Raw genomic sequence first — 22,826 nt, 5'->3', positions numbered from 1 at the left:
TAAGATGGCAGCTAGTGTTGTTTTAGGATGAGTAGATGGAGACATTCCAGCAGAAGACAGGGCTAGGGTTACTCCAGAAGAACTAGGAGGAAGTTTAGGATGACGGTAACCAATGGGATGTCCTCCTCCTGCAGCCTGACCACCAAGATTGACGTGGAGGACACGTCAAAGTGAGAGCTGAAGCCACCCCAGATCATAGCTGCAGTCCTCCTGCCCGGTGGGATGGAGATCACCTTGAGCTTTTGTTCTCCTGCCTGAGAGAAGTTTCTGGGCAAACACAGCAGAGCACAGTTCCAGGGGAGGAAGTGGCTGTGGAGCTGAAGAACACTCCTCCTCCTCCTCATCCAGCCCATTGGAGAAGGCTCAGCTCCCTCCATGTATCTCGGGGTTACATCTGTTTGACTTTCCTGATTTTTCCCTGTAGAAGTTGTTTCCCTCATTCTGTTCTTGCGGGATGGGTAAGCTGCGTTTATTTCTAAAGTTCAGATATAGTCAAGTGATGGCTAAAAAACGCATCCTTCATCCGTGCGCACAGGAAAGTCGCATTGCCAGAAGCAACTGCTTGTGGTTAGATTGTCTGTGGATGATTTTTTTAAAATCATATATAAAACAACCATGTCATATGTCTGCTACATATATATATATATATATATATATATATATATATATATATATATATATATATATATATATATATACACGGCATTTATAGATTTCATGGAAAGATTAAGCCAATTATCCTAAAGGAATGTTTATATATATAGTGTTGTAAATACCAGTTCCATGTACATTAATGTTATTTTTATTCTGTAAGATTTCATAAATGATTAAGCCAATTATTCTAAAGGAATGTTAATATATATATATATATATATATATATATATATATATATATATATATATATATATATATATATAGTATTGTGAATATCAGCTCCATGTACATTAATGTTATTTTTATTCTGTAGGATTGCATAAATGATTAAGCCAATTATTCTAAAGGAATGTTAATATATATATACAGTATTGTGAATATCAGCTCCATGTACATTAATGTTATTTTTATTCTGTAGGATTGCATAAAAGATTAAGCCAATTATTCTAAAGGAATGTTCATGTATAGCAGTGTTCCCCAACTCCGGTCCTCAAGAGCCACCAACAGGTCATGTTTTCAGGATTTCCTTACTATTGCACAGGTGATGGAATTAATGCCTGTGCGGGTGATGCAATTATCACCTGTGCAATACTAAGGAAATCCTGAAAACACGACCTTGTTGGTGGTTCTTGAGGACCGGAGTTGGGGAACACTGATGTATAGTATTGCAAATATCAGCTCCATATATATATATATATATATATACACGTTAATGTTATTTTATTTCCTTGCTGTGCAGAACAAGCTTATGGAGAAGTGAACCAGCTGGGTGGTGTATTTGTGAACGGAAGACCCCTGCCCAATGCCATCAGGCTGAGGATAGTGGAGCTGGCCCAGCTCGGAATCAGGCCTTGTGATATTAGCAGACAACTCCGAGTTTCTCATGGATGTGTTAGTAAAATCCTGGCCAGATACAACGAGACAGGCTCGATCCTACCTGGGGCTATTGGAGGGAGCAAGCCCAGGGTCACCACTCCCAACGTGGTGAAGCACATCAGGGAGTACAAACAAGGAGATCCTGGCATCTTTGCCTGGGAGATCAGGGACCGTCTTCTGGCCGACAACGTCTGTGATAAGTACAACGTGCCCTCTGTCAGCTCAATTAGTAGGATTTTAAGGAATAAAATTGGGAACTTGTCTCAACCTAGTCAATATGAGAGCAGCAAGCAGCCGGGTTCACAGCCAACATTGCCTTATAATCACATCTACCAATATCCTTATCCAAACCCGATGTCCCCCGGCTCTGCCAAGATGGGCAGCCACCATCATGGAGTCCACATGCCACCTGGACATGTCAGCATTGCCAGGTCCTGGCCCTCAGCTCATTCCGTCAACAACATCCTCGGCATCCGCACCTTTATGGAACAAACAGGTGAGTTGGTGGGAAGTGCTAGAACTGGGTGTCAACAGATGAGCAAATAATAACATTCTCACAGAAAATAGGGAACAAAAATCCCTCCATCTCTAAACGTTCTATTTCATATTCTACTCTGCACATGGAGCTGAGCACATATTTAATACCCATATCTCTGCAAACATTTCTGGGATCTTTGGCTACTAAGGTTTGGTTAAATAAATGGCTTAAGTTCTAATATAGGTATAATAGGATAGCTCAAACCAAACGATTTCTTTGTCAAATATTTACCCATTGATGAGAGACAAGATGCCAACATCTAGCTACCAGTGACATCAACTAAAAGCAAATAATAGAATGTTTTAGCTATAAGTGCTTGTAATTAAATAAGAAAAAACTAAAGGCAAATAGCAGAAATATTTAATTTTCAGAACTTCAAATGAATGTTTTTATATACGTATACTAGTATCGATATAAGTCATTATGAAATACAATATAACCTTTATGAATGTTTGTGAAGGAAAGATTACAACTGTTCTGCATATTTTATTTACACGGTGAGATAAATCACGGTGCAGATATACAGTACGACTTGAGATGCAGGTATTACATTTGTTCAGAAATACAAGGAATAAAGTGTTATTTATTGCTACATCTCGAACTTATTTGCGTTAATAACATATATAAATATATATATATATTTGAAAAATTCTATTTATATATATATATAATTGTGTGTCTATATATGTATGCTTGTGTACAAATATTCATATATAAATGTGTGTATCTATATAAACACAGATAAACTTATACAGATGATAGTATTAACATATACACCACATTTATATATATATATATATATATATATATATATATACATATATATATATATATATATATATATATATATATATACAGAATATACATACACACACTGACACATATATATTGACTAGATTACATAAATAGCACAGTGGCTATTTGAGCCCGACAATGTTAATTAATTTGTCTGTCTGTACAAATGTATGTTGAGTACAACATAGAATGTATATTTTACATTTATAGTTATTTTATAGTATTTAATATTTTACTTATTATAATATATGGCTTCATAGATCTATCTATGTGTGTGTTGGTTTAGGAGCTATTGCTGGTGCAGAAGGTGCTGTGTATTCCCCCAAAATGGAAGAATGGACAAGCGTTAACAGGACAGGATTTTCTGCTGCCCAGAACATCAATGGAATAGAAAAATCTGTAGAATCTGATATCAAATACCCACAGGTAACTACAATGGCTCGGTGGCGATATATATATATATATATATATATATATATATATATATATATATATATATATGTATATATATATATATATATATATATATATATATACATATATATATATATATATATATATATATATAAATAAATAATAACAATAAATAATATATATAATATATATATTTATATATATATGGGTTCTGGTTCTTCCATTGTACAGTAGTTTAAAGTCTGTGTAATATATATATATATATATATATATATATATATATATATATATATATATATATATATAATTATTATATATGTACGTATGCAGTAATATCACTGGACACTGCACAGATGTGCAGTAGTGAAGCTCATTCAGAACATGGCTGCCTCCTGTATGACTCCCTATCGGCTTTATTATTCCCAGTAGTCAGATAGGATTTCCACCAAGAAGTGTCCGTGATCATTGATGAGCCTCCTCTCTTTCTGCAGGCCGCCTCGAGTCTCTCCACTGTGGGCGGCTTCGTACAAGCCTGCGCCTACCCTTCTACCAACCAGTATGGGGTGTACGGGGGTCCAGGAGCAGGATATGTCACCCCAGGGCACCACTGGCAAGCACAGGGGAGCCCCCTCGCCCATCACGGTCCAGGCGTGACTGTACAAGGCGGAGACATGACTTTCAAGCACCCAGTCAGGGAAGGTAGGTGACAGGACGGCTCTGCTGCGGCTTTACCTTCATTGTGCAGGCTCAGGGGGCTCCTGAATGCGGCCCACAACAGAAATAAGATTCATGGGTGGAAACGGATCTTCATCATCATCATCATCATCATCATCATCATTAGTAATGTCGGATCTCTGGGCTTCTTGAACATTCCTTACATGTACATCCAAAGAGAAATAAAGGGATATAATGAGAGAAGAGGCAGGAAAGGGAGAAAGAGTAAAGGGGAAAGTAGGAGACAGAGAGATGAGAGGAAAAGAAAGAGAGGACTGAAGGATTAAATATGGAAAGAGACACATAAAGAGAAATGGAAGGGATATTGTGACAGATGTGAAAGGAAAGAAAGAAAAAAAGAAAGAAAAAGAAAGAAAAACAATGATAAAGACGTGAGAATGAAGTAAGGGGGCTGAAGAATAGACAAAGATAGATAGCAATTTGCTGTTGTTCTGACAAAACTATGTACACAGCTTAATACAGATCACCATAGTCAGGCGAGGACAATATAAAATAATAATAAAGCAATAATAATAATGTAAATAAATTGTATAAATCTATATAAACCTGTCTATTTAAGGTAATAGGGAAGAAAAAAGAAACAGTAAAAAAATACAAATATTAGCACAAATATCAGTTAAGCTCTTTGCATACTCATATATATATATATATATATATATATATATATATATATATATACACATTTGCATTCCTGCAACAAACATGTGTATATATATGGTTTGTCCATGCATATATAATTATAAATACATAATGTATATACTGTGTGTGTGTGTATACACACACACACACACACACACACACACACACACACTATGCAAAATCATTCCTTAATGATTATTATTCCTTTCCATATGATTACATGCATTGATGTATTTCATACACTTACAGGCACACGCCTACATAGAGTTAAGTTTGTCCACATCTCATATGTCTATCCACAGGGTATATACCACTTTACAGGTCTATATCTGTAGGGAAAACAAGAAGTGTTGTTTATTTTGCATGAATAAGTCTGTTTGTCTTCTATCTATTTATCTATCTAAATTCTTTTCTATCTATCTATAGATCTATTTATATATTATCTATCTATCTATTATCTATCTATATATCTATCTATCATTCTATTATCTATCTATCTATCTATCTATCTATCTATCTATTATCTATCTATCTATCTATCTATCTATCTATCATTCTATTATCTATCTATCTATCTATCTATCTATCTATCTATCTATCTATCTATCTATCTATCATTCTATTATCTATCTATCTATCTATCTATCTATCTATCATTCTATTATCTATCTATCTATCTATCTATCTATCCATTATCTATCTATCTATCTATCTATCTATCTATCTATCTATCTATCTATCTATCCATTATCTATCTATCTATCTATCTATCTATCTATCTATCTATCTATCTATCTATTATCTATCTATCTTCTATTATCTATCTATTTATTATTATTATCTATTCTTTATATCTATGTTTATCTATGCTTGTGACTTCTATAATTGGAGCTTGTCATGATGAGGCTTTTATACTGCTCATTAGTGGCTTTTTGTAGACGAGGATGCTAATTTACAAGGAGTTGTCCATAGTAAACAATCTGCTCTATAAAAGTCAGTAAAAGAGCCGATTGTCCTACAGAATGTGAGATACTTTTACGACTTGGAGACATTTTATAAGAATCAGATGCTGTGATGGAAGCCAGAAGGTCTTGGGTTTGGACACTGTTATCATTCCTGGAACGAATAGAAGTTCTAAACCAACCAGACAAACACATCCCAATCTATAGAAGGTATTTTATTCGTTAGGACATTGGTGCATATACAGACAGGGCAGCAGGCAGGACAAGTGCTGGCTCCTAGGAACAGGTGCATGTATGAGGCAGGGAGCTAAACACAGGGGCACATTACTGGGGAAACTGAATATAGGGGAACTGCCAATTAGTATCACATTTTGGCTGGACATTTTTATATTTGTACATAGGCTACCGTTAAATACCGTACAAATAATTTTACATACTACCTGACATATTGTAATAAATGTCTGTGTGTTCTATGTATTGGAATAATTTTTTTTTAGGTATAATTAATTTCCATACACAACCATCCATTATTCATACCTACAAAAGTGCCTGATACATAGTCAACAATGACAAATCACAAGTAGTTATTCAGTCCCAATTCTTTTACTGTTTAATTCTTTTCGTATGTTAGACTTTAATGGGAAAATGTAGGAGACGTGTAAGAGTTGTTGTTGGACTCATGAAAGGAGTGAATATGTGAAAAAATATTTGCTAACATCTTGCTGAATTTTTCTTGCCTATTACAGGGACTTATTAAGATCAGTGCTGTTAGATTGTAATTTTGTACATGATGAAAGACTTTCTATATATATATATATATGTATATATAGTTATAGATAGATATATACAGTGTGTGTATCTATATAGTATATCAATTCTGCTGTATATATATTTGTCACCAATGTCCAATCCTTTGTCCATTCATTTTTGCATTAAAAACCGCAACCTAAGGAAAAATATATATTTATAGAGACAAGCTTTTCCCATTATTACATCTTTTTTTTTATTTTCCAACTTTTTTTTCTTAAATAACCTTGAAGTCACAGTAGAATGGGTTGACCAACTTATAAAAAAATGTATCAATTGATCAGTCCCATATTAAAATATTAGCTGGAGTATACCTATGTTATATTATAAAATATATTGGTGGTATACAAATATATCACAAAAAAAAACAATAAGGTCAAGCAGAAACCTTGTTGGTACATGGCCCACATTTTACCTTGATAGGAAAAAAAAAAATTAATTTATCTTATACTTTGTTTTATTGATGGCTAACTTCCATCAGTTCCATTTTCAATATAATTATCATTGTAATATAAAAACTATTCTTTTGCACAGGCTTGTCTTATGGTGGCCATTTCTGTACTAATTTATCAGTCCAAAACCTAAATAATAGATTACGAAAAATTTTCTGTGGATGAAAAAAAAAAAATCTAATCTGAAAGAGATGATTTTTATATTCTTGATCAGTATGTGTCTCAGAAAGAACACAGAATTAAACTGCATTTAATAAAAACATGATAGATTTGGCTTATGATTTTGTCGTTGGCTGTTATCATATATTTAAATATTGCTTTTATTGATAACCAAGGGAAATATTTCGTTTCCGCCGGTTTTAACGGTTGTTGAGCAAGTTGTCATGTATGTTTGTGTATATGTGTGTGGTCATGTGAATGTTTGCGTGTTTCTGTGTGCATGATCGTGTTTATGTGGGTATGTCTGTATATATAGAATTCTACAATGCAGGGGGCAGACACGGGGGTCCCTGTGCAATAACCGTATATGGGCCCTCTGCAGTCCAATAGTTCTTGATAATTCATGTGTCAGTGACAGATGATAGCATTGAGGATGAGCGTGGGCCCCTTTACTTATTTGGCCCCTGTGTGGCTGCACAGATTGCACCAATGATATGTCCACCCTTGATACAATGGTAAAATAAATCAAAAAGTAATCTAAAATATTAATGGTTGTAGAAAAATAGTTACGTTTCTGATAGGGGGTAATCGAACCACATGCACGATAGATTTCTATAGAAAACTCAGCCCTGAAGGCATAGCTCCACATGAAGCCACTCCATTACCACGGCGCCATTTCCTTATGGTTAATGCATACTTTCATCTAAAAAGCCAAACTGTTCATTCTCATGGGACTCAAACTGAGTGCAACAAACCTCAAAAGTTCTGTTTTGAGCATTTTTTTTTTAATGATTCATCACAATCTATTTTTTCCTTTAGGGCTCATGCACACGAGTGCATAAATCGGACGTGTGCTATCCCATTTTTATCGGCTAGCCCACTGACCCATGTTATTCAATGATGCAGTGCAGATGGACGTTTTTTTTCACCGACGATTTGACTTTGAAAGTCGGATGAGACCCATTCAAATCTATGGGCGCGAGAAAAAAAAAAATCGGATGCCACAGTATGGTGTCCGATTTTCACGGATATATTGCAATTCTGTAACATAGGAAAATTGTAAATGATCCTGTAAATGATTAATACCTGTAAAAATACAGATTGTAGATGGATGACAAGTGCGAAAAAAAATCGTCCCACTTTTCTGGATGAGAATGGGGCCCATTTTTTTTATACTATCTTGTGACCCTAACATTATTGACATAGAACATTAAAAAACTCTGTTCACACTTTTATTTATTCTTTGACTTTATTTAGGTTAAAATAGCAATATTTTTCTATGAATTAATAAAAAAGAAGACGTGAGATACTGACTATAAGCAAACGGGTACGGAATCTAGTATGATGAATCCGTCATGTTTTTCATAATGTAAATATGTAACACTTGTTGACATCAATGCCAACTTAGTATTAGTTTAGTTGCAGAGCTAAAAAAAAAAACCCGGGAAAAAAAGCACCAGTGTGAATGCAGCCTTAGCCTGTGTGAATCCATCGCTATGTGATATCACAATTGATTAAAAGGCAGATTTGTAAAAACTGTCTTAGAGAAAAACCGACCACGTTGTCCATTCCAAGCAATCAGAGCTGATCTTACAATTTTTACATTGTTTTGGAAGAATGAAAGCTTCGCTGTGGTTGGTTGGTGCGGAGAACAAGTCCAATTTTTATCTTAGTTTTGAGAAACCTGCCATAATATCAGAATTTTAAACTGATTAAAAAAGAAACAAATCTTAATCTTAATGTTTAGCTTTAAACTTCTTTACTTTAAGGCTCAGTTTCCACAATCCTGCAAGGCGGATGGGATTCATAGAAATCTCGTGACCACTGCGCTTTTTCCGTTACACAGTGTAAACTGACCTGCAGTGCATTTTTGAAATCTAAAAAAAATTCAAGGTCCTTTTCTGTTAATATGCGTTTTATTTGAGGATTTTCCCCATAGACTTGAATGAGATAGGGAAATTTGGCAGGTAAAAAAATGCATATGCGATGGTAATGATTTTCCGCAGCATAAACACAATAAATACGCATGTAATCCGCACATGACAAAGTTTTCTTTAAATAAAAGTAACAGTAAGTGAACAAAACAAAGTAGAATTACTTAAAACAGGACATACTGAAATGAGACAAAAAAGGCCATAAAAACACATGTAAAAAAAAATCCGCTCAAAAATGAAAGAAAAAAGTAAAATAACTGAACTTACCTTATAGGTGCAAAAAAATCTACAAATATCAAAAATGCACCAAATAGTGAGAACTGGGATGGCTTATTTTATTACATACAAATACATTACACATAAATAATTTCATATAATGGCAATCTCTGGTCTAATCAGTTTCATTATTTGCCACATTCTCCTTTAGGCTATCACTATCAGGCCAATGCTTGCTTTGATGTGTTTTTGCATTTGGCCTACTGTTCTTATACTCTGCCATTTTACAGCTGGATTTGCCTTTTCTGTGGCATCAGGATCAGTTTTCTTGTGTCTAAACTGACCATAACTGATGTGAGAACTGCATTAGACCTTTATCTGGCTTGTCTTTTCCAGTTTCTACTGCAAAAACATGGAGAACGACAGGAAGCATTTTTTATTTCCTCTTTGAAGGTTCAAACCCAACGACTGATATACCAGATGGATGAGGACGATCACATAGAAAATTAAAATATCTGTTCCCATTTTAGTTTCCCTATAACATTTTTGTAGCAGTCTTTATGGAAAAAGATTACAATGGCTAAATACAATAAATGGAAACAATTAGTTACTGCACATCCTTACACCTTGGCCTCCTTCAGACATCGATTATATTTTTGCATGCAAGAAAATTTTTCACAATTTTTCAACAATGTTCTTGATCTGATTCTCATCCATATTTGATCTTTGTGTCACTTCTTACCATCATCGTGGTTTTCAGATTTTCTTATGGTTTTTTTCATGCTTCCATTACCCATTAAACAGTAAAATATGGACAGCATTCGGATTGTTATTATTATTATTTATTAATATGGCACCATTGATTCTATGGTGCTGTACATGAGAAGGGGTTACACGCAAATTACAGTAAAAAAATAACAATTACAGACTGATAAAGAGGAGAAAGGACCCTGCCCTTGCGGGGTTACACTCAACATGATGGTGGGGCAGGAGACAATAGGTTGAGGGTTGCAGGAGCTCCGGTGTTGGTGAGGCGGTAGCTCCGGTAGTGCTGAGGAGGCAGTGGAGGTCAGTGCAGGCTGTAGGCTTTCCTGAAGAAGTTGGTTTTCAGGTTCCATCTGAAGGATCCGAATGTGGGTGATAGTCGGACGTGTTGGGGCACAGAATTCCAGAGGATGGGGGATATTCGGGAGAAGTCTTGGAGTCGATTAGGTGAGGAGTGAATAAGTGTGGAGGAGAGGTCTTGGGAGAACCAGAGATTACGTGAGGGAAGATATCGGGAGACTAATTCAGAGATATATCGATGACTCATGAATAACATCAATGTGCTGATAATTTTTCATGGTCGTGTTGATTCTAATGGGCCAGTTTGATCAGTGACTCAAATGAAAAAAAATGGACATATCTCTTTTGTTTTTTGATGGCCGCTTGGTTGGTATACAAACATAAACATGGGAACAGTCCAATAGACTATAAAATGTATGTGGTATATCTATGAAAAACATGAATAGAACATGTACATGAAAAACACATGGCTGATTTAGACATTAGGCTAGAGCTACATGACCATCGATTATTACAAAGTGATACCACGTCATATATTACACTCGGGGCTGACATATCCTTGGTGCAACCAGTGAAAGGGCAAAGGGGCCCATTTCCACCTCCAAAACAGGCAGAATTGGGTATTATTATAAGTTATTGGACTGCAAAGAGCCCATACATTGCTCTTGTACAGGGGCCTTCTTCTGTCTGTGCCTGCCAATGGTTACACTCTCTCTTGATTATTTCAATGGGAGACTACTCTTTCATTTGTAGAGCAGAACGTTTCCCCACTTCCTGCTGGGAGCTTCATTTTACATTATGAAAAATATAATCAGGATTAATGAACTTGTATGACAAATTTTGCATTAAAGACTCACCGAAGTGGCCTGCTCTCCTGGGCATTTCTGGGAACGGCCCAGCGAAGTCAAATTACTCTTATCCTGTATGTTTTTGCTGGACTACAGGGTAAACTGTTCTGTCTTTCACTACTGTGTGGTATCATTAATTTTCATAAATGCCACGCACGTGACGTAACACGGCCTAATAATCTAGAATGTGCCTTGTTCATACTTTTGCTATGAATCATTCAGAATAATTTAATGCTATTGGTGTGGCGAAATCTCATACCGTTACTAAGTTAATTAGGCCTAAAAGTACAGGGTGGACAGTTAATATTTTAGCAGGCTAATAATTTATGAATACCTATGGCACCGTCATCTTCTACAGTGCCCTACAATGTTGTGTTCGGGATGATATAAAGAATATATATAATTTAAATTAAATCAGAAGTAACAAAAACAGTATTGGAGACCATGTGCCACGTCTACGACAAAATAATAATAATGGAAATAAAATAACAATTGACACTTGGGATAATAATATTGTTTTATGTTATATAATTTGTTCTTATTCCACTGAAAACAATTTTCTCTTTTATTTGAGATCTGTAAGAATTAGTTTCTTGTCAATATTACGTAACGGGGTGGCTTCTTTCAGATTGTACCTTTGTAGATGGGTATTGATTTGAAAATAATAATATGGACTTGTATTCTTTGCACTTCCATTATTGTAAAGATTATTTTACATTGTCTAATTAACTCAAGTTGATTACCACTAATTAAATAATCTGTATTTGCACTAGCATTAACTTTGTCTTTATGGGTCCTATGATGGATTTTAATTCTTTTAATAGGATGTGAGATAATGCTCAGGATGCGCTACATCTGGGTTCTGATCCTAAACATCTGAACGGCATGAAAAAAATTACAAAAATTGTCCAATGTAGACAAATGAAGAGCTGACTTGTAAAAATATAAATTAACTGTTTTGTAGACTCTAACTCTTTAATTAAAATGGTTAAGGCCATGTTTTACACATTCAGCATTTGGTCAGTGTTTTAACTCAGAGTATTTGTAAGCCGAAACCAGGAGTGGGTGATAAATGTAGAAGTGGGGATGTGTTTCTATTATACTTTTCCTCTGTTTGTTCCACTCGTGGTTTTGGCTTACAATACTGATGTAAAATACTGACCAAATACTGAATGTGTGAATGTGGCGTAAAGGCCCATTGTGTTGGTGTTCTCTTCTCATTAATCGATAACTATTAAGACATTCATTCCTAATTTAGATCTAGTAGTAGAAACCACCAATTATAATGTCCTTTTACTTAATACCAAATTAAAAGACTGAAAGTAGGGTCACTTAAACTTTTATTGTGTAAAAAGGAAAATATCTTATAGTTAGAGAATGTCAAGTGAAACTTTTATTCTGAAAAAATAAATAATTAAAAAAATATAAAACCCCCTCATTTTCACATTTATGTTTCTTCACATTTTTCAAATCAAGTTTCCGTTTCTGTCCTAACAAGCTAGTGATTGCAAATTTCTTAGTTTACGCAGTTGTAAACGAACATGTACATTTTACGGGTTAGATTAAAAAAAGCAAACTAACAAAACAGACTATTATGTATCTTGTCCTAATGATGTTCGGCGTAGGTCTATTATAGGCGTCTCGTATGGTTTTCCAATGTGTTAAATTAATTGTAGTAAATCTTCTCTTTCCTCTTTCAGTTATGAACAGAAAGCCCATAAGTCCCATCATTAAACATCAGCACCAGGATGCCTTGAGCAGTGTACATTGAATTTCAATCCCCGCTTCATCAATTTAACAAATTGAGGCCATGGAAGACTTTGACTTAATGTTGGCTATAAAGACATTGATTTAGTCACTTACCCTCAGCCTCAAGTCAAACTTGGTTCCTAAAGTGAAGGTTGACTCCGGGACATGTCCATGCAGTCACTGACTAAAACTTTTTCAGAAAGAAAGGACTTGGGAAAGCAAGACAAGGTGAGGATCGATTTGGACATTGGATGAGCTGTTTACTTTGGAAAAATAATGCTGTTGCTGAAAGCTCTTTCCTTCTCCCTACTATTTGCCGTCCACTCTCTTTTTCCTTAAGGGCCCATTGTATTCCCCTCTTGTTAACACCGTTTTTGTCTACTGGAGTTTACAATCTGAATTGATAACAGGATGTTGTATTTTTTTTTTTCTGATATTTAATTCATACTAGGGGGATATTTGCAAATTTTTCCAAACGGTTGGAAGAGATTGATATGATGTGAAGCAATCTTTGCGAGTGTGTTGTATATCCTAGATTGTAAATGTACAGATTAAATAACAGCATTTTATTTTATATTTTTATAACTCTAATTATCAGAAATAAATGGACTAAAACAACAATTTCGGTATAAAGTTGTAATTTTTTTTTTCATAATGAATGCAGTTTTACTAACGTTTTTCTTACATCTAACACGTCTAAATTAATCTTTGGGTTTAGACAAGTGAAAGAAATAATACTTCTGATACTGTACATGCGCCAGTGAAAAATAGCTAAACATTAGCAGCGGTGGAATTCAGATTTATATACACACTTTAATGTCAGATTAGATAGAAAAAAAAAATCTTACCTATAACTCATATATGTTTTGTCCGGTGCAGAAAAAAAAATATAAAAAAAGATATAAAACCTCATACTGTAGGCATCCCACATTACCCAAAATAAGATCTGCTTGTCTAAGACAAAGGGGCAGGGTGTATAAATCAATTTAAATTTGCTCAGTAAATCACTCTGGATTGACATTTTTAGTAACATTGGCAATATGATGTTTTTTTTTAATTATTGCTTTAGTAAAAATGAAAAAAAAAAGGAAAATTAAAATATGTACATTTTAATAAACATGTAAATATATTGTCTACCTTCCTCTGTATTGTTAGTTATTTTCCTTACAAATGAAAACTTTTAAAATGTAAAAATAATATAATGCAATTTTTAAAAATATATACCGTAAATTAGGCCTCAGTCTCGTTTATTTTTTTCTCGTGCATAAAAAACCTTTTTTTCCAGTGTTCTGAAACTATTTTTGATGGGATTTTTTTTTTCTTAAAGCTTCTCCTATCATCTACTCAGAGATAAATGTACAGGATTTGGATGATACACAGAGTGTAAACAGTGTGCTCTCTGTTTTCTTTTTTTGTTACACTCATTGACTTCAATGAGCAACATTGAGCTTCAATTTGTACCAATTGAAATAATGACTGAGCAGAAAACAAACAACCAAAACTGACAAGTGAATGAGCCATTAGGCCATGTTCCCACATACGGAATTGCTGATTTTTCCCCGCTCCACTTTTTCCGCAGGTGTCTGCACCAAAATATGCAATAGAAATCTACTTTTTTGTTGTTGCGTTTTTGTTGCTTTTTATGCATTTTCTCCATAGCTTTGTTTGTGTTGATTTATCACGGCATTTTAATTGTATTTTTTAAGTTCATAATGATGGCAATTCTCCACTTAAACAAAAATAATTGTGACTTTATGTGTTAGTTTTGGCTCTCTATAGAAGTCTAAAGTAAAAAAAACAACAGAACAAAAATGCACAATTCTGCAGTATTTTTAAACACACAGTGGGCATAAATTCATGAAGTGATATCCTCTTTGCTGAGACTATTAAATGGAGCAGACTTTTTGCATTAAAAAAAATCATAAGAAAAAAAGTAGCCATTGCGTTACATTGGAAAATGGTTTTATAATTTCTCTATTGGTTCCACTGCTATTTTAGGCTTACAAATATTGATACAAATTACTGGTCAAAATAAATTTTAATGGATTTGTCACCTGTGCCAGGAGATTTGTTGCTTAAACAACCCCATTCGGATATTTGGGACTTACTTTCAGTTGTCGGAATTTCTGCCATAATTCCGCTGCAGGTAAATTCAAAACAAGGTCTGTTTCACGCTTACTCATCCATGTGCCGTGTCGGCAGTGCTATAATAAAGTACAAAGAATGCTAGATTGTGTACTGTATCACTGCTGTAATCCTCCCGTAGAAGTCAATGGAGCCTGTAAAATGGGACCCAGAACACAGATGCAGATTTTACCTCCATATGATGTCTGTATCATGAATCATTATTTATACCTGAAGTATGAGAGGGAATAAAGATGAAGATACACATAGACATCTCAAAATAAGGAAAGCAAAAGTAGGTTGCCAAAATACAACAACAATATAAAGATACATCCATATTTCAAGCTCTACGTAGCATTATTTGGGGCACAGTCTATGTTCACGTGGGACATTTTAATGCAGTTTTATTTACTGTATGGTCACTATTGGCATCTTTCATGGTTGGAAATGTATGACTTGTGTGGTTGATGGTGGTTTAACCCTTGAACACACAAGGATGTATATATACATCACAAAAGGGAGTACGACATGTACCTGGATGTATTTATATCCTTGAAGATATGATGTCACAGCAGAGAGTAGAAATAAACATATAGATTCTTATTAGCGATGAGTGAGAGTGCTCGTTACTCAAGTTTTCCGAGCACGCTCGGGTGTTCTCAGAGTATCTTGGGCGTGCTCGTAGATTATGTTTGTGTTCCTGCAGCTGCATGATTTGCGGCTACTAGACAGCCTGAATACATGTGGGGATTCTCTAAGAAACAGGCAATTCCTGCATGTGTTCAGGTCTAACAGCCGCAAATCATGCAGCTGCGGGGACTCAAACATAATCTACGAGCACACCCAAAATACTCGGAGAACACCCGAGCAGGCTTGGAAAACTCGAGCAACGAGCACATTCGCTCATCACTAATCCTTATCCTAGTGACTGCCTGCAACTGGCTGTTATCAATATTAGCCGTACTAAGGACGCCATTGATTAATGGACAACAAAATAAAAACTTTAATTAATGTATTATACATTAATTTATAAATATTAATGAATATACATCTAAAACCAATTAGGGCTCTTTCCATATCATATTTTTAGTATATGTGCTATCCATTATTTTTGTACCTTTTCACGTGTCTTTTCACTTGTCAAAGAGAGACGTCCTACTTGGATCTTCATTTTGGATCAAACTCTCCAATGCAAGCAAATGGCCTCCATGGAAAATAATGGCTAGCACATGAATGTCATTTGTCTGCCATCCATATTTAACAGTTTAATGTTTAAGATAATCTACATATATTTTTTTTCAGATGAGAAAATTTTTTTGTAAAAACTGACACGAACCAAAAATGGATCCATTTTTCAGTAAAAGCACTAAAGACTCAAAAATGTTTGACTGATTTTTTTTTCCGTCTTCATCATGTAAATGAGTAGAAGCTAAATAGATAGATGTCAATACCTATGAACTCTAAATTAGAGACTTTAAAAAAACAGCAGCAAAAAAAGCTCTCAAACAACTAAACTAGGTTAAAAATGCGAAAGTGATGGCACTCGAAATTCTAAAAGTCTTATAGTCCATAAGACCAAAATTGCTTAGGCATTTAATGGTTGGAGGTCACGCCGAAGTTTTGCTCATATAGTTATAGAGTATATTGGGTTAAAAACATGGCATATACGGAAAACATTTTCTTCTCCTGGCTTCTGAATATTAGTCACTTTTATCTTTCACAGATTTTTGGGGGACAGTGGAAAATAAGAATATTTAAAATATATGTCTTGCTTATAGTTTTTTGTGAGTTTTTTTTTTAAAGTTATTAGATGTAACCACAAGCATTGAATATAAGTGACCTATTTACTATTTACTAATTTACTTTTATAATTTCACACACTTTCAAAAATGTATGTCTTTGGACAGTTGGTTCCAAATTAAATCTTTAGATTGTATTCTGCTGCCAAATAAGGTTATTTTATAAACTAAAAGTCTTGTTGGTATTTTCTCTTTATTTTTACTTTTGACAACATTCAGGTCTGGTTAAAACAATATTTTTTAGTCCAAATGATTTTAATTACAGATCAATGGATTGAGTCTGTGATTTATCATTTCTTTTTATTCGTTCAACTACAACACAATTTATTTTTGTTTAATTTTAATTACTAAAATGTATTTTTAGTGTCCTGTTTAGTACAGGGCGGCCAATGTCTGATGCTGAAATAAACCAGTATATGATGACAACATGGAAGATAAAGAAATCATGGAGAACTGTTCTTCATAAGGCTTAAAACATGTTTATAATGGAAGAACAATAATTAATAGATTTTATTTCTCATATACGGTAATTGTTGGAAAGAATTTCAAAATCTTTGAAGCTTAAAAGTTGTTTAACTAAAGTAAGCAATTTTGCATAAAATTTCAACTCATTGCCCCAATTCTAGCTTCTGGAAATCTCATATTGACCAATTTGCCGATATTTTCAAGAAATCTTATTCAAGGCTTAGGTAATCGACAGGGAAGATACTGGACGGAGTTTATATCTCATCCAGGGCAAGATATTAAAAGATAGGTAGTACTGGTTGCCGGTTGGTGCTCCAGGTTAGGTTCGGAGCCATGTTATTCATGGTAGTTCTGAGATGGTTTTTATTAGAGTGATGAAGAGGATTTAGTGGTGGGACTTGTCACTAGAGTTCAGCGAATTTGTTCGGGTTCCCTCTTATTCGGCAATCTATAGCGCTTGCTGATTAAGCTGCAGAGGGAACCTGGCTTCCTGGATCGTGCCGGCCGATCAGCTGATCAGCACTGCAACTGCATGTGTCTCGCGGCTGTGTCACAGTCACAGCACATGCATGGAGAGCCCAACAAACAGGCTTGCCGAATAAGTGCGAACCCAAACAAATTTGCTCAACTCAGCCAGCTCAGCTAAGAGAGGTCGTCTGATTACTAGTAGCATTGTCTGATAGTCATCTGAGTAGCCCGCCTGTGAAGCTAGCTAGCTACGCCTGTGTATCTAAATTTTTACGGCATCTAACCCAGTAAATCGTTTTGGGCCTAGGAGCAGTGTCTGCACGTCAGCGGAGTAGCCCGCCTGTGAAGCTACACCACCTGTGTATCTAAATTTTTACTGCATCTAAACCAGTAAATCGTTTTGGGCCTAGTAGCAGTTTCTGCTACTCAGCAGAGTACCCCACCCATGAAGCAAGCTACACCGCCTGTTTATCTAAGTACCAATTTTTACTGCATCTAGCCCAGACAATACTTTTGGGCCTAGTAGCAGTGTCTGCTACTCAGCCGAGTAGCCCACCCATGAAGCAAGCTACACCGCCTGTTTATCTAATTACTAATTTTTAACTGCATCTAGCCCAGGAAATCCTTTTGGGCCTAGTTGCATTTTGTGCTACTCAGCAGAGTACCCCACCCATGAAGCAAGCTACACCTCCTGTTTATCTAAGTACTAATTTTTAACTGCATCTAGCCCAGGCAATACTTTTGGGCCTAGTAGCAGTTTCTGCTACTCAGCAGAGTACCCCACCTATGAAGCAAGCTACACCACCTTCTTCCTTTCTCAATCTAACCCCTCGGCTCTGGGGTGTCCGCTTTCCCTCCAGCTCTCTCCTTCTCACAGGTGGACTACCGCGTGTATTCACACTGTGGCAAATCTTTTGGGCCCAGGCATAAGAAGTCATTGAGGTAATGGATAATATATGCCCCCTTAGAAATGTCCATGACGACCCATTTGAGGAAGCAACTAAACGACTCAAATAGTGAGAAGGATATGGAGCACCCCATGGGCAAACATCGATCTATGTAGTATGCTTCTTCACAGAAGCAGCCCAATGGGAGGACACTATTTGGAGGCACAGGTAGTAACTGAAATGCCCCCTCAATGTCTGTTTTGGCCATTAGGGTGCCCCTTCTCAACTTCTTGACCCGCCTGATTGCCTCATCAAAGGAGGTACAGTATATAGTACTGTACTTGATTCCGCATCGATGTTGTCGCTTACTGACCTGCCCCTTGGATATAACAAATGGTGGATTAGTCTGAATGTATTGGGTTCCTTTTTTGGCACGACTCCCAAAGGGGATACCACTATGTCTTCTAAGGAAAGTGTTCTGAATGGACATGCCTACATCTGTGTCTCCTCCTCCTTTTACTCCTCCACCTCTTTTATTTTCGCATGACTATATGACCATACTTGTGACTTTCCCATGTGTTTGCTGTGTCTTCTGAGCAGTTTGTCAGCTTTTGGACACCTTTTAAGGTGTTTTCTATGTATTTTCTATGTGTTTGTATGTGTTTGTGTTTGCCTGCCATTGGTTTCAATGGGGTTCGACGGTGTTCGTCGAAAACACCCCAATTCGACGATCAAACTCAAACACTAGGGGGGTGGCTGTTAGGTGTCGAGTTCCCACCACTGTTCAGGAGAAATCTTGAACCATGCCCACTGCGGTCTCCCATTCTTCTCCAGCCGCAGTGGAACCTGCTCAGCAGAGACGTCGGTCCCAGTTTCAGGCTCGAGCTGATACTGTGCGGCTAGTTACTGCTGCCTTTCCAGGCTCTGCCCTTGTAGCCAGTACTGACCTGCAGCGAGCAGGCCTTTCTGGGACTAAGTGCCGCTTTTCTCATACTGAACATGCTCATGGGACGACCTCCCATTGGAGGTCGGGGGTCACATGTTCAGGTCCTGTTGCAATTCCTATTGGACCATCTGGAAGGTCCCGGTCTGCTACTGCTATAAAAGGTTCGCATGGCCGCTCGGCCATGCATTAGTATAAATCTTAGTATAAATCTAAAACAATGTGTTTGTGTAGATGAATGACTGTCGATGGATGAAAGCTCCTTAATCATTCCCATTCCTCATGTTGTTGACTGCTCGCGAATGGTGGAAGCTATCTAGTGCCCAACAGTGCTATCTGCACACTAAGCACTTGTTGCAGTGCCCGTCTCTACTGCACCGTGCGCCATCAGTGCGCTCTCCTGACAACCGTCAGTATAGGGTGGGAATTTCCACTTGAACTGTGCATCTGACTCTGGGCGTCCTCAGGCGCGGGCTCAAAAGCCACCGAGGGTCAGAGCCAGTTCAATCACCAGATTAGTGGGGGTGATTCTTAGGAATCCCACTAGTGTCTTGTAGCTGCACCTTGTGACTGCTAACAGGGTGCAGTGTATTGTGCGACTCTGTGAAGCAACAGAGCTCGCTACCATTTCACATGGGGTGAAGTCTAACCCACGTGTAAGCTAAGTGTCCATTTGCCATTAGATAGCAGCAGGTACCTGCTGCATGGTGGACCCCAGGCTGCGAACGCACCTCGTATCAATCTCTTTATTATTTGGTGCGTTCCGCTAGCCCTAACAGTGGCTCAACACTGTCAATAAGACACATAAATTACCGGCTTTTTTCTCTGTCTTTCAGTTCAATATAAATACATATATATGCGTGTTACTGACATAGAATATATATACAGTATATATATATATATGTATATATATATATATGTGTATATATCTATTCTATTCTAACCTGTCAGTGTGATTTTACTGTACATGCACAGGAATTGCCGGCTTTTCTATCTATCTATCTATCTATCTATCTATCTATCTATCTATCTATCTAAAAAATACCAACGGGTCACTACACACTAGGGACACTCCCAGTACTCTGGTTCTTAGTCAGAAGAATATACTCACCTGTGGACACAGGTCTTCTACCAATGCCAGAGTAATTGTCATTTTTTCATTTTTTGTTATTTCTTTAATGTATAACGTAATACATATGAATGATGACTTTGTTTATCACCCAATATATCCAAGGAAACAGTGTGACGTAACCCCTTATATGGTGACCTGACCACAAACAGGACCTTTTCCTATACAAACCCAGAAATAACTTTCTGCGGTTTTAGTCTCAATACGGATGACACAGGAGCAGTTTGTATATTGATGAAGGTCGATCTACGACCGAAACATTTACTTTGACTGCAGTAAAAACTCCATTTCATCACATGTTCAGAAGTTAAGTGCCAAATTTTATTATTATTAAATGACATGCTGTATGCAAAAGCTCATGTTAAAATCGCATTGCAATTGGATGGCAATCGCAATGCCCTCAGATGTAAATCGGATGCTAGGTGTGAAAATCACACTGTACTTGCATGAAACTCGCAAGACACTCGCATAGCACTCGTCCATTTTTTCGGTCCGGAAATCGGACCGTATTTTTCTCACATATGGGTATGAGCCCTTAGTGGCAGACTTGACTAATAGAGATGGAACTGAAGAGAAGAATCCCCCTCTTAGTTGTTTTCATGAGACAATCCCTTTGATGGCCATTTACATTCCATCATGTTGTTATTAATTTTGTTTAATAACATTTATTTATAAGATAACATTTTACACAATTACTTACTTTATGGGTTGCAAATAGTTTTGCTACGTAGATTAATACGTAATTGCAACCGGAAATAGATTATGTCAGAGGACACCCATTTTCATATGACAATATACAGTATCAATAAATAACAGAAATCATTGAGTGATCTTACATATGAATAATTCAATTTTTACAATAAAAAATAATCTTTTTTATTTTTTTTCATATATTTATATATTTTTGAGCTCTGAAAAAGGATTTGCAGAGCACCATTGTTTTTGAATCTGAGCTATCAAGATAATCAGTCCTAGTTCACTTAATGGGGAAAAATATTATGAAGCTGTAAATAAACAAAGTAAAAGGATTATACAGGCTCAATACTGACTCAATACAGTGGTAATGTTGAAGCCTTCGCTAAAGTTTCCAATAGACATATCTAAGGGAAGGAATTTAAAAAAAATAAAGGTGTGAGATTGTGTATACGAAACAAAACATATTCAAAGAAAACTGGTCAGATTTTATAATTCTTCTTGCCTGTACAGGTTTGCATGCTTTTCTATAGGATACAGTACAGTGTTTAGACCAGATATAGCAAACACAAAAAACATAAGTAGGTAAATAGTGAATCTCGCCTTCAAAGTAAAAACTTGCTCACAAATTACAACTACGCACAAGCCTTCTTTTCTCCATTTTCCTTATAGGAATCCCCTCTTCAACAGTTTTTAAACTGCCTAACAATTGGTTGAAAACTAAAAGAAGCAATACTTAACACACCAATGCCATGCCCTTACTGTTCTATTGCTGCCTAATCCATTTCTACACCGAAACATTTAACCTCTGCAGCCACTCACTGTCCGAGGCAGGTTACTGCAAGAACCAGTGATTGACTGAGCAATTACTTCCTTTGTGTTGAGAGTAACCAGTAAGTAGAGGCCAATGGGGATCCCAAAAAGTTTCTAGTTGGGAGTGAAAATGGATTAATGAATTGTGTATGACTCCATTTTCAACCCGATTATTTAACACCTTTTCAACCTTGGACATACTCAGTATGTCATGGTCGGCTGGTACTTAATGACCTTAGACATACTGGGTACTTAGAAGTGATTTTGCAGGCACAGAGGCTGTGCGCGTGCGATTACCGACAGGTGTCAGCTGATTCAGACAGCTGACACCCAGCTCTCAGTGCCAGGAATGATGCCTGCACCACTCCCAACACTTTAACCCCCTAAAAGCCACTCATTCCATGTGTAGAGCACGAGGGACTTGTGTCAGTGCAGCACTGAGAGTTATAAGCCCTTGCAATGCTCGTGCATTGCAGTGGACTATAATAGTGATCAGGCTAGTGAAAGTGAAAGTCCCATAGTGGGAAAAAAAAAAAAAGTAAAAAAAATAAAATTGTACAAATATTTTATTAAAAACTCAGAAAATAGTAAAAAACAAGTATATGTTAGTTGCCGAGTTCCCGCCGCTGCACAAGGGGAATCTCAAGCCATGTCCTCTGCA

At 36.3% G+C, this 22,826-nt stretch overlaps 1 protein-coding gene across 1 annotated transcript; it reads left to right on the top strand.

Moving 5' to 3' along the window:
• Positions 1 to 322: 322 nt before the first annotated feature.
• Positions 323 to 13,455, top strand: PAX1 (paired box 1). The gene is made up of 5 exons (XM_069767905.1): positions 323 to 458; positions 1,395 to 2,027; positions 3,151 to 3,290; positions 3,770 to 3,977; positions 12,796 to 13,455. Exons 1-5 carry the CDS (start codon positions 455 to 457, stop codon positions 12,864 to 12,866), a joined length of 1,056 nt encoding a protein of 351 aa, XP_069624006.1. The 5' UTR covers positions 323 to 454; the 3' UTR covers positions 12,867 to 13,455.
• Positions 13,456 to 22,826: the final 9,371 nt, after the last annotated feature.

The sequence above is a fragment of the Ranitomeya imitator genome, chromosome 5 (genome assembly GCF_032444005.1).
Source record: "Ranitomeya imitator isolate aRanImi1 chromosome 5, aRanImi1.pri, whole genome shotgun sequence".
In the NCBI taxonomy this organism is placed as follows: domain Eukaryota; kingdom Metazoa; phylum Chordata; class Amphibia; order Anura; family Dendrobatidae; genus Ranitomeya; species Ranitomeya imitator.
This window is presented reverse-complemented; position numbering and strand designations above follow the sequence as displayed.